This window comes from Fusarium venenatum, assembly GCF_020744135.1.
Source record: "Fusarium venenatum strain MPI-CAGE-CH-0201 chromosome Unknown EDB82scaffold_1, whole genome shotgun sequence".
Classification (NCBI taxonomy): domain Eukaryota; kingdom Fungi; phylum Ascomycota; class Sordariomycetes; order Hypocreales; family Nectriaceae; genus Fusarium; species Fusarium venenatum.
This window is the reverse complement of record NW_027072129.1, coordinates 6,560,214-6,572,481: the sequence shown is the minus strand read 5'-3', so window position 1 is coordinate 6,572,481 and position 12,268 is coordinate 6,560,214. Positions and strand designations below refer to the sequence as shown.

Below are 12,268 nucleotides of genomic sequence, written 5' to 3'. Positions count from 1 at the left end.
TCTTCACTGTCTTCACTTCATGTTGACTGCAAACAACTCACGTCTGAATAACCAGATAGAATCGCTCACGAAATCTACAGCACTGATCTATAAGATCCCAGAACTCCAGCCAAAACTATCAGCTTGATCGTCACCAGCAGAGACCACCCTGGCAAAATGCCCCACGCTGTTTCGATGCCTTCAACTGGGCTTCAAGCCCTGATTCTTTGCGGACCTGGCTCATCGTTCCCGACCTTCACCTCCAACCCCGATGAGAGCCCAAAGGCCCTTCTCCCTATCGCCAACCGACCTATGGTCTGGTATGCGCTTGACTTTTGCTATAGAACTGGCATCACAGGTAAGTCGGATTGTGGTGTTTGACTCATCGTGGATCCGCATGGCTACAAGCGCTCTCGTTCACTCCCGACTTACTGAAAGCTTGGAGCTGACAACTTTCAGATATAAATCTTATCTGTCCACCCACAGCTTCTGCTGCTATCTCAACAGCTCTTAACACTAACCCTCACCTTACTGCTCTACCACTGCCACGACCTGACATCCTCTCACCGGTAGACTTGGATCAGAACACAGGCACCGCCGAGATCTTGCGACTACCTGAGGTCAGGTCGATTATCACTGGTGATTTTGTGGTTCTGCCATGTGACTTGGTTTGTGAGCTCGGAGGAGAGAAGCTTCTTCAGTCATGGATGGTCAAGTCAGCCAGCCTGACAGACATGTTGGGAACATCTAGACTTTCCAACGGTCATCGATCAGTTCACAGCGGTGCTCTTGGTGTCTGGTATGACACAAAGGCGGTTGCGCCAGTCAAGAAGGAGGAGACAGACTTTATTGCAACAACTCCATTGCCCACAACTCCTGTTACCCCACCGAGGGGGTCACTCTTCTCAAACCTGTCTAAGCTTGTTTACTCTATGCCAACTGACTCTTTGAGAGATCTAACAGGAGAGAGAGGCTCACTTCCTGTCCGTCACGGCTTGTTGCGTAATCACACTCGCGTGCGAATGTTTACGACACATCGAGATGCTCACATCTACATTTTCCCCCGATGGGTCCTTGATTTCATCAAGGATAACGAGCGAATGGAGAGTATCGGAGAAGACGTTATCGGATGGTGGGCAAAGGCTGGCTGGCAATCAGGTCTTGCTGAAAAGCTCAACTTAGAAAGTGCCTGCAGCCAAGGTCGGGTCGAGGAGTCAGAAGAGGATGAAGGTTCATCGTCTCCTAGAGACCCCAGCCCAGACAACATGCCTAGCTTAGGGAACCCAGTTTCCAGCGACGAGAGCACTGATGCAAAGACACCCAAAATTACAGTAGACAACAAGTCGAACTCTTTTGAAGTGCCACCGATTGTTGCTTACGTCCATCCTGGTGGAGGTTCCGCACCCTTGATTCGACGTGTCGATACTGCACAACTATTGCTCGCCATCTCGCTTCAACTGGCCAAACTCCCGTCACTCGAGGAGACTGGCGGAGAAGCCAGTTCGCCTTACGTTCACGCAAGGAAGATCGCTTACCCCGAAGGTGTGAAACCTCGTACGACCATCACCCAGAAGGACAGTCTCATTGCCGAAAACGTGACTGTCGAGGAGAAGACATCTATCAAAGAGACTGTGATCGGCGCCGGCTCGCAGATCAACGAGGGTGCCAAGCTTTCTCAATGTCTACTGATGGAAGGTGTAGTTGTTGGTAAAGCCTGCAAGCTGACTCGTTGCGTTATTGGAAAGAGAGCCGTTATTGGAGATGGATCCGTTTTAACCGACTGTGAAGTCCAAGAGAATCTACTTGTTGAGGCTCGAAGTAAGTTCCCTGATCGCCATGCCTTTCCATCCGCTAACCGGCAATCCCTGCACAGCTGAGGACAAGGACAACAAGCTCATGAGCTCTGAGGGGCTCGAGGCCACAGAAGCCGAGATGAATGAGGTGCTCCAGGACATGGAAGATGACGCTGAACAGGCAGTGATGGACTAGATGTAACCTAAACAAAAACGGGGTTCGATAAAATAGAGTTGGCAATATGGTACTTCGGTTAAAGACAACTTGCCCTGCCTTCCGCTTGGACTTTATCACCGTCCTCGTCGTCACTTCCAAATCATGGTGTTTTTAAGCATAGACAACGTTGTGTTGACCCTGGCATATCTGACTCGAATACAGCACTGTCAAATACGCCAATATGAGTCAGAAAAATGACAAGTAGGAATTGCCACCGCCAAGAGCTATACGCAACCAAAAGGACTGAGCATTGCCTGCTTTGCTTCGATCAAAGTTTAGTATTCTTGAGATTAGCTCTCTGGATCATTCGATTCAGAGGCATGATGCGGCGTTTACTTAGCACTACAAGGGTCAACCAACAGGTACTGTGTCTGTCAGACCGCGCGTCAGTAACAGATACAGTATGGTCGAATCAGATAATCCTTGTCTGGATTGAAGCTCGCTTCGCAGAAACTCTTGAAGCGAGGCCCACGATGTAACAGCCACGGGTCGAAATTCGTTGCGACTATTCAACGTTAGTATCCGATATCCATTCAGTCAGCCTCCCTTACCTTTGCTATTGAACAGTAATGCGCTGTGACTTCAAAGCGCACGGTTGATTCTTTACCCGGGTCTTTTGTTCAAGATGAAGAATTCTTCATCACCGACCCCCTCCTGGACATTGATATTCAACGACATACTTGACGAGGGCGCCACTGAACTGAACTAATGCACTGCGACTGTGATCAGGACATATAGGGTGTTTCAATAGTAAGTGTTTGCGCTTTGATGAAATAGCGGTTTTCTTAGTCTTGGAGAATTCTATATGGATTTTGGTCCACCGCGACGAGATTCGCAAGCAGCTGGCTCGTTAACCGAAGCGCCATATTCTCACAGTGATAATTTTTCGGCACTTGGGTTGTAGTCTCTGACGCCACTTTAGATATCACCTGCAGGGTAGTCATAGCTACCTATCTTCATCATGGTTTCAGGCTTATTCTACTTTTGTTGTTGAGCTGGTAGACACTAAGAAGGGTTCAGACTCCTGGAAGGCCCAAACTCAGGTAATAACAGAGAGGGGTGTCTCATGGGTAAACTACAATTGTAACTGTTCCTCTGTGCTGTTATTATGCATAGACAACCCAGGACTACTTCCAGAGTTAGATGCCCGTTGCTGAACGGCCCGTGTCACGGGTGGCTAGTTGGTTCATACCAGCACATCGTATGGGGGTTTCTGGCCATATTTTCTCGTTCTAGACCATGGATTGTACGAAGATTTCCACACTAATTGTAATATTGGCTGAGGTGGAAATGCCGGGTTAGTTGGAAAACGTACCTGACTACGAAGGTATCACCGTCTCCTCGTAAGCCATACGCCAGAACCTCTAGCCACCATGACACATAAGGATGTACTGGAATATTTCTAACCACGCCCTAGAACTTTGTGAGTCCAATGAAGAGATGAACTTTAATTGTGCTGTTCAAAACCGCCTGTTCAGGTCGTGATTCATTGCAAAGACAACCTTGGTTCTATGCTTACCCTACAGTTATATGTGTCAACTGCCAAATGATTCGTATGCAAAGCAAGACAAGATGTTTTGTAGTCGGGGGTCGCGTGAGTCCTTAGCGAAAAATGACTTTTACCAATTACTTTCCCATTGCGCACTTGAGCTGAGGTTTACGATTCTATGTCAGGCTCGATGATGGCGCAACCCAATGTGTCAATGGGATCTGACTCTTCTGAACTCTAAAATAGGTATGTCAAGACCAAATTGGCAAAGAACAACAGCTCTCGCTTGTTTAGCCCAGGGCTGTTTTCTAGTGGACAGATCGTCAGGGCCTTCTTTTACAGTTTACACCAGCCATTAGCTGCCGGAACCGACACATGTCAATGAATGCCACTACTAATAACGGTCAAACGGTCAATTTGAGCCAACATTCCGATACTATTGAAACGCGAATGTCATCTTGGTTTAAACGTCTTTGAAACAAAAGCTCATTAGAATCGATGGAGCAATTTCGACGGCCTTGAAGTGTGTATATTGTCCCAATAGGGAAAGGGTCCAATTATGTATCACGTCCCCCTTGCAATAACATATATCCAGAGAGGCAGTCGTCCCTCCATCCACGCTAATAACTCAGTGTGACTATGGGATCAACTTCAATCGCATGAATGGCGAAAACGACGTATTGTCCCGACGGTTAAATGCTGTGACACGTTCAAGATTTCTACAGCTTGTGGCGTCAACGGTCGAGTTCCTTAGAAATGCAGCAGAAAGACGCAGATGACGTACAGCCCAGGTTTCGGATGGCTGCTGCATCGAACAAGCCTCAAGTATGTAGGCGCAGATTGGAGCAGACAGGCAGGGAATGCTTCGGACCCCTGAGTATTCCCAGTCTGGTCCCATCTTTGGAGCGGGAGATTCACAGCGGATGTAACAGCGGCTGCGGTGTAACCCCGATCTTTGGAGAGCACCAAAACTGCCAGATGCCATTCAATCTCCAAAGAGGAGCACATCGGCGATCCGAAGTCACCTCAATTACATCACAAGAAAGAGCCGGCATCGGCCGGTCTAGATGCGACTTGCTGTCATGGAATTGAATCGCGACCGAGGTAGGTGGGCTGCAAAAATGGAACCCAGGTAATCATGGAGCCGTCTAATACCTGAATGTACTTGAATAACCTCCCTAGCCTTCAGCATGAGGATATGTCAGACTTAAGCAGCTAAGATACCTGCCTGAATAGGTAGGCATCTGGACCGAATGCTTTCGGTGGGAGCCCAACAGTCTCTCAGCCCTGAGAGTCTTAAAAGAGCCCGGGCCAGAATTCGTAGACCCCGGATGACGGTTCTTATGATGGAGAAGAAACGAGCTAAGGATTCCACAGCTAAAGCCGATTGCCTGCCCGCGGCAACATGGGCAGTAAGTTATCCATTCGTGTATCATATCTCAGTCCAACCAGGTGAAATGCTGGGGCCGCCGTGTAGACACCAGTTGTATTAACTTGTCGCAGTCTTGTCTGTCATACTTGTCCACGCCTGAACAAAAAAAAAAAAAAAAAAGCCACGGCGGGAGCAACAGCTAGCAGTTCACATGAAATGCCACCAATTCGTCAGCATTAACCCGCTTCTGACTTGAGGTACAGTAGTGTGGACGGCAAGCTGTTGATACTGCACGAAACCTAACAAGATAATAAATCGACCAACGCCGAGGGCGAGGGAGAGCAATAGTGTATGGGTTTTGCAAAGAGGGAGAGAGACTGAATTGGCAATAAATGGGACGCCAGATTGCCCAATAGTTATGGGGCAAAGGGATACGTTTGAGCCACGGCGATAGGCCAAAGTCAGTTCGACAACGTTGGGCTTCCTAGGGGCACAGTTGAGAAGATCCCCCAGCTGGCGTTACTAAGAAGCGGCCAGTCCTTCTATCCATCATTAGCGAGACTAGCTCCAGAAAAAGCACAAACGGCTGTGGAGTAATGTGCAGAGCATCTCATTACATAGTAAGTAGTGGTAGGCCAGTCCGTTAGAGAATATGACTGATCATCTTTAAAGTCTCGAAATCCGACACAGAAACTTGGTTGGTGTTGGGGACTGATGGCGTTTTGATGTGAGACCAAGACTCTGATTGGAAGAGAAACTCTGCGGATGAGAGGCCGAATCTCTGGTGAGACTCTGTAGATAGAGAGGTTATAAGTCTATGATGGCATGATGAACACAAGAGAGGAAGAGGAACTCCGACAAGATATCTACTTCTGGGGTTTACAGCTGTCAAGTTATCAAGTAGCTGAGTGTGATCGGCACATCACATATACTAACCTCTTGGCATAAATATCTATCTTTCTCGTCGGGTAACTCGTATGCGTACGTGTACTTGGACTGAGCGGCACCAACGGCGCTGGGGAAGCAGGCTGCATTGGCCGCATTATGGGCCTCGATTTCAGTCCTGCCAGGAAATAGTGTCCATTCAATTTGAGCCGAGCTGACGTTGTCGATGATCGGTCAGCGGAAACAGGGTATGACCTGGTGTAAGTGCTCGGAGCAGGCGGTATTGTAAAGTGCTTGTTGTTGAGCCTGGGCCTCGTTGCAATAGTAATCGCATTGAGATTGTACGGGAAGTAGATATGATAAGAAGCAATTCGGACCCAACAGAGGGGAACCCATTTCAGCCCTGGGCTGTATGAAGCGTCCATAACTTAGCTAGAATATGGGATGACAAGGGATTGCAGATGCTGGGTATGCAGTTGAATTACAATGGCTATGGATCAATTAAATGAGATATTGCCGTATATGGAAGGGGGCTGAAGCTATCATATTTCACGAGAAAAACCTGAAAATATGCTGCATGAGATTAAACTATTATGACGAATTGCACTGTTTCCCAATATTTAGGTAGTTTTCATTTGTGACCTACTGCACGTATATAGTGAGGGCAAGTACGATAGTGGGCGGCCATCCTCAGGCATCCAGTTAGTACTTTAGAATGACCCATTCAGTTGAGTCCTGTGTTCACAACTTCATCAGCTTCAGCTTCAGCTACTAGTATTCTGCGCATTGCTGTACCCAAAGGAGAAAAAAACTGATATATCACCTATAATCCCTGTCCCGCCCACCATGGGTGTCTTGCCAGCCATCAACAGCCAAGACGGGGGTGTGAAAATTCGTACCGTCCGATAGCGACTTCTGTGGGGCATCAGATCTACGAACGCCTCTCCCTGTCCTTGAACCCTGTTTTCGTTCCTAGATTTCTCGTGGATCGCTGGGTCGCTCCCCCGGAAGATCACCCGGCACTAGGCACGACAGACAGGACAGTGTCATTCATAGCTGACAAGGCAGATCAGACAATGTGGTTCTGCGATTCGTGGACGTACGACATCTCCAGGACTCTTATCTAGTGGTCGCACTACCGTCCCGAGCCTCGCGTTAGTGCTTGCGCCAGACACTCACGCAATCTACTAACTAACGTGGTGTCTCCATTTGTCCCTTTGTTATGCCCTCACCCTTATCACAGACCCGAGCGCGTTCGCGTTCACAGGGAGCGCAGCAATTAATGAGCCAAGAATCGAAACGATAACCCCTCAACCCCTCCTTCGAATGTCCAGCATGGACTGGATAGAGTTGGAGATACTGGCAAACATGAACACAAAAGAAATGACAAACTCGAGGGCAGTCAACACTATTGACCTGACCACAACTCCGTCGACAAGAGCATTGAATTCGAATTGTCAGTACAATTAAGCACCAACATCAGCTCTGCCTGACCTTCGGCCGAACACATACTGTCATAGTCCTCCATTGGTGAGCAATCCTTACAGTCCATTATAATGCCAGTTGAGGTCGGGGTTTGTACTGTGCTGTCATAACACGCTCCGTGCGTGCAGCCACAACAGGGCCTTCCAGAGGAATAAGTCGACCCAGCTACGTTAAACAAAACAGGGGTCTATACCAGGTCGACGCGTTTTCAACTGTCAGTATGAACCTAATCTCTATACTCGACGGAGTAGCTAGCACGCACTACGAATGGTACCTTGTCCATTGATTTCGCCCCGCATAACCATCCAGGCAACTTCACTCCTGTCACATCCGCAAATTTAGCCGTTTTAGCGTCGGACTGTACTGCCCTCGCTTGCATTACCCAACTTTCGGATTCTTGACAGACAATCACCGACGACATCCGTCCCCGAAGCGCACAAGAACCCAACAGTTCTGGTATGTTATCTGAGGGGAAAGGTTGTGTCGCTGACAAAGAGGTGGCGGCCAACCTGTCATCCAATGACCAGCCTATGCTCTCTTGGACTCTTGGAAGACCTCCCAACCTGCAGTTTGTTTCCAACGCTCTGAGACGCTTCGTCGGATCAGGGTCTACGTCGATCTATAGAGGAACAGTAGATTGTTCTTCTGTGTTCGGATAAGAGTCTATCACATCATTATCTCTCCATTGATAATGCGCCGCCAGGAACAGCCGCAGGTCCCTTTCGTTTTGGGTGAGACCTGCATCGCGTATTGCTTTTCGTGCATAGCACATTGCTCTTCTGTGTTGGTTAACTTTTTAAACTCCACATCTTCACCTGTCTGCGGAGACATTGCACCATCATACCCTCTTGCCTTCAATCCAAGGGAGTCTAATATGGAGCACCAAAGACCACGGTACGGGGCATGTTTCTCTAAAGAAGCTACACATCCAGGCACACTCAGGAACAGCAACTTTATGTCCTCTCAACACGAGTAGACCTGTCTCACCTCGAGGTCTTTCTGAACGTGGATTTCACTTGCCCCATTCCAGGCCTTGACCATTCCTCGACAAGCTACCCATTGCAGTCGGAGGCAAGTAAGCTAACAAAGGAAAAGACCTACTATGTATGTACAACAGACTTGGGCCACCCACAAAACCCTTTACAATCGAATTTCCAGGATTTTGACTAGAGTGGGCGTGCCCGACATCTTGTCAAGCCCAGTGGCTGATGCGCGGATGTACGAGATGGAGGGTTGGCGTCAGTCCTAACCGTCCACCCCTGGGGTTATGTTCGTCCATTTCATGCAGGGACCGAATCTGTTACCTCTTTGACTTCGAGTCTTTTTCATCTCTCAGTGCTGGTCGACACATCGCACACCACTCCCGTTCTTGCCAGGATCCGCAACATGGTCCAGGGCCTCAGCACAACAGGGGCAGGGTTTCGTCAAGGGGGGTGGTCCCAAGCCTAGACGAGGAACCACCCCAGTGTCAGGGATGTGGTCTGGGCACGCCCACCTTACTCCATATCTCAACGCTTAGTCAAGTCGGCTCTCACAACTATGCTATGCGTCTTTGTTCTTGTCAAGCACCTTGTTCCTATTTTTCGAGTAGTTGCCATGCCTAAGCTTGGCTTGAGCTTTGGTCAACTGCATAGAGGAAGCAGCTTGGACTAAGTTCCCAGCTCATCATAGGTCCTTTTCCTAATTGCCCTGTTGTCGTTTAGTTCAACTATTTGACAGCTAGTCTGGCCCAGGTGAGGGCGTTGAGATCCTGGCGAAACATACTCAGGGACGGTTTATCTCAACTGACACATCCTCACCCAAAACATTGCTTCTCTCTATGCGAGCAATAAACCCACTTGTTCATGGTGGATCACGCCTCTCCCGCCCTGCCTGTCTAAACAGAGATCTCGATCTGAATTTGAACCAAGACTGTTGACCCTGGCTAGCATTCTTGCCCTTGATTTACTTTTATCATAGTAGTGTCTCGCGGGTCCCCTACTAGCTGCACCGACTGTGATCAGGGATCTGCGGGTGGTTGAGTTTATAGTCTTGTCTGTCTTAAGACCATAGGTCGAAGCAGTGTACTTCATTCCGCCGCATATCTATATCTTCAAGGGCGTCCGTCCCCAAAGACGAAAAAGCATTCCCGTTCAGACTCACCAGACAATTGAACTCATCCAACCTTTCAATTGTTCTACTCAACTCTTACACGAACGTTGAACACTTTCACCCTTCTTCAACTTAAGACATATTCACATACATCCTTAAACATCTCTCACCTCTTGACCCCTTCTACCAAAACTCCTCCGTATCAAGATGCAGTACGAGGCAGATTTCCGATTTGACATGGATGACAGCTTCAACCTGTGCAGCCAGCCCATGTCCTGCCCCTCGACCACAACAAGCTTCTCTTCAGCTTCATCGGCTTACGACCCTTTCACTCCTACATCACGACGTTCAACCCCTCATGAATTTGGCAACATGGACTTTGACAGCCCTTACAACTCAGTCTCTCATCGAGCTGAGCTGACTCCTCCTTCCTCAGCAATGGGCAAATACATGCCTGGCCCCATCAAGTCTGAGCCCGAGCACATGTCGTTCTCTGACACTCTCCCCAACACACCTATGAAGCGAGAGGGGCTTGGCTTCGAATATGACCACATGATGGACATGAATATGGCTCATCATGGCTCGATGGGATCTGTAACACCATCAAACTCCTTTGGCATGTACTATTCCCCGGATGCCTCTTTCATGATGACACCAACCCAAAGCATCTCAGGATCTGAGGCTGCAGAGACTAGCTCATCATGGTCTTGTGCCAACGATAGCCCAATCTCCTTTTTCACCAACCGACAGCTTTTCAACGGCCCTGACTCGTTTGATCTTGACCGACACTCGCAGTCTCCCCTGGGATACCCCCTTCATGAGATCAACTCTCCGAACTGCATGAAATCTCAGAGATCGATGATTGTGCACGAGATTCAGCAAAAGACCAACGAGCTACAGCGAGCTCAGATACGATCATCAAAGAAGCGATCCATCAAGCCTGACTCTTCGCAAGTTGACGTGGTTCGAAGAGCCATGTGTAAGTGCGATTACCCTGGCTGCCACAAGGCTTTCCGACGAAACGAGCACCTGAAGCGTCACAAGCAAACGTAAGTTTATCGTAGTTACTCTATGTCTGAGTATAGTGGCTAACAATGAATAGCTTTCACGGTGAAGGACCTAATCGTTTCTCGTGCGAGTTCTGCGGGAAGGACCAGTTCAACCGCCAAGACAACCTTAACAACCACCGCAAGTTGCACGCACGACCTAACAGCCGTAACCGCGGCGTGGAGTTTATCCCTGCTGCAGTCCCAGTGATCGAGCAAGAGGAGCGAAGCAGGAAGCGACGAGCACCATCAAAATCTAAGACTGGTGAAAAGCGGAGCTCAGACTACTGAGCTTGTCTCCCTGGTTCATCTAGGTCGGGTACCTTACTTCAAGGACATTGCCAGTCGCCACTGAAGAGAAAAGAGAAGAGTTGAGGGCGCCACATTCATATGAGACATCAGCGCTCGACCCGCTTTCTTTTCTCGATCGGGGACCCACACATAACAGACAGACACACACACTTACATATTTGTCCACACCTACACACCACGATACATAAAAACGGAGCCTGGAAAAAGAAACACTGCAGCATCTGCAGTCCGGCCGTCATCTTGACGCCTCCGCGTCAAAGACTCAGGAGCGAGAACAATACCAGGAAAGATACTGGAAGAGTCTTTTCCAAGGCAAGATGTTGTAATTGCATGTACGATTAAGAGACGGCGCAAAGGATGTATCTGGTTGGCTTTACTTTTGCATGATTACGTTGTTATCACACAATATGGTGTTTTTTTTATTTGGCGTTTACTTGGAGGTTCTCTGATTTCTTGGCGTTGTGGAAATTTCTCGTATTTACTTGTTCTTTTCGACTTTACTACCATTTTATTTATCTTGAGAATCAAAACTGCGGTTTAAGTTGCCACAGCTCAGATTCAGTAATGAAAAAATTACTCAAACACAAAATCTTTCCACGCATTTGCTCCTGTGAATAATATCGATGCGGGGGTCAGCGCCATAGCTGGCACAAGAAGGATATGGGCAGCGAGTTCGACATCCAGCTGTACTTCTGCCTGAAAATTTGCTGCATTTGCTGAGGAGCAAGTCAAAGCTGGAGCTCAAATTATTGCATACAGTGTTTGATTATCGAGGCATGTACATGTTGGACGATTGGTCGACATACGCAAGGTCCAAATTAACCAATGGACGTTATCCTACGTATTCCTACAGCATCTGAGGTTTGGAAGATATCATAAGTGACGGACCATGGTTGAAAGAAAAGGCTTGGAGGAGTTATTACGCATCAGGCGTCCAGGTTGCGTTTTTAGTCGGCACATGCCATGAATTCGCAGCAAAAAATGGACAGAAGGATCCCATAGTATATGTCTCAGATCTCTGGGCACAGCAGCCTGCCGATCCGCAAGTCACCTTTCTGGTTGAGAGACCAGTCCCGGACCGAGGAGCACTGACCTTGCTTCCTATTGCTTCTGACGAGGAGATTCCGATTCAGTGTAACATCCCTTCCCACTGCGCCGGGACGGCCCCAGGTTTGCTTTTGAGGCTGGGAGCAGGGGTTATAAAGTACGTACCTACACTCGAGGCCCCCGATGGCTTTCGGATATGATATATGACAGATAGGGATTGGAAGAAGGATCAATCTGATGTGGCTAGTGAACAAGCCAGACACAATTGGCGGCTCAAGATTCCGAGTCAATGTATAATTGGTTGTTCGTGTCTTAGCATTAAGATTGATCTGGGTCGCGGGAGCTCAGAAAAGAAACATGTCAAACGGTTTCTGATTTGCAAATCGCGAGGCGACTGAGACGGGGGGAATGCCAACGGTCTTTGCTACCTTTCCGAGGAATGTTGATTTGACGAGATGGTAGGGTCAATCTACTAAACTATTACATTGCATAGGTACACCGCACAACGAAGCTATAGTTACTCACTAGTGCAGTCCACTGAGATTATGTAGG

The 12,268-nt window shown here is 48.3% G+C and overlaps 2 protein-coding genes across 2 annotated transcripts; both read left to right on the top strand.

Moving 5' to 3' along the window:
- Positions 1–156: 156 nt before the first annotated feature.
- Positions 157–1,968, top strand: EDB82DRAFT_520959 (uncharacterized protein; the record flags this gene model as incomplete). The annotated part of the gene is made up of 3 exons (XM_025729934.1): positions 157–337; positions 439–1,797; positions 1,853–1,968. The coding sequence occupies 3 exons, from the start codon at positions 157–159 to the stop codon at positions 1,966–1,968; spliced, it is 1,656 nt and encodes a 551-aa protein (XP_025589109.1).
- Positions 1,969–9,518: 7,550 nt separating this feature from the next.
- EDB82DRAFT_520958 (uncharacterized protein) lies at positions 9,519–10,648 on the top strand (the record flags this gene model as incomplete). Its single annotated transcript, XM_025729936.1, has 2 exons — positions 9,519–10,360; positions 10,414–10,648. 2 exons carry the CDS (start codon positions 9,519–9,521, stop codon positions 10,646–10,648), a joined length of 1,077 nt encoding a protein of 358 aa, XP_025589111.1.
- Between the last annotated feature and the right edge of the window lie 1,620 nt (positions 10,649–12,268).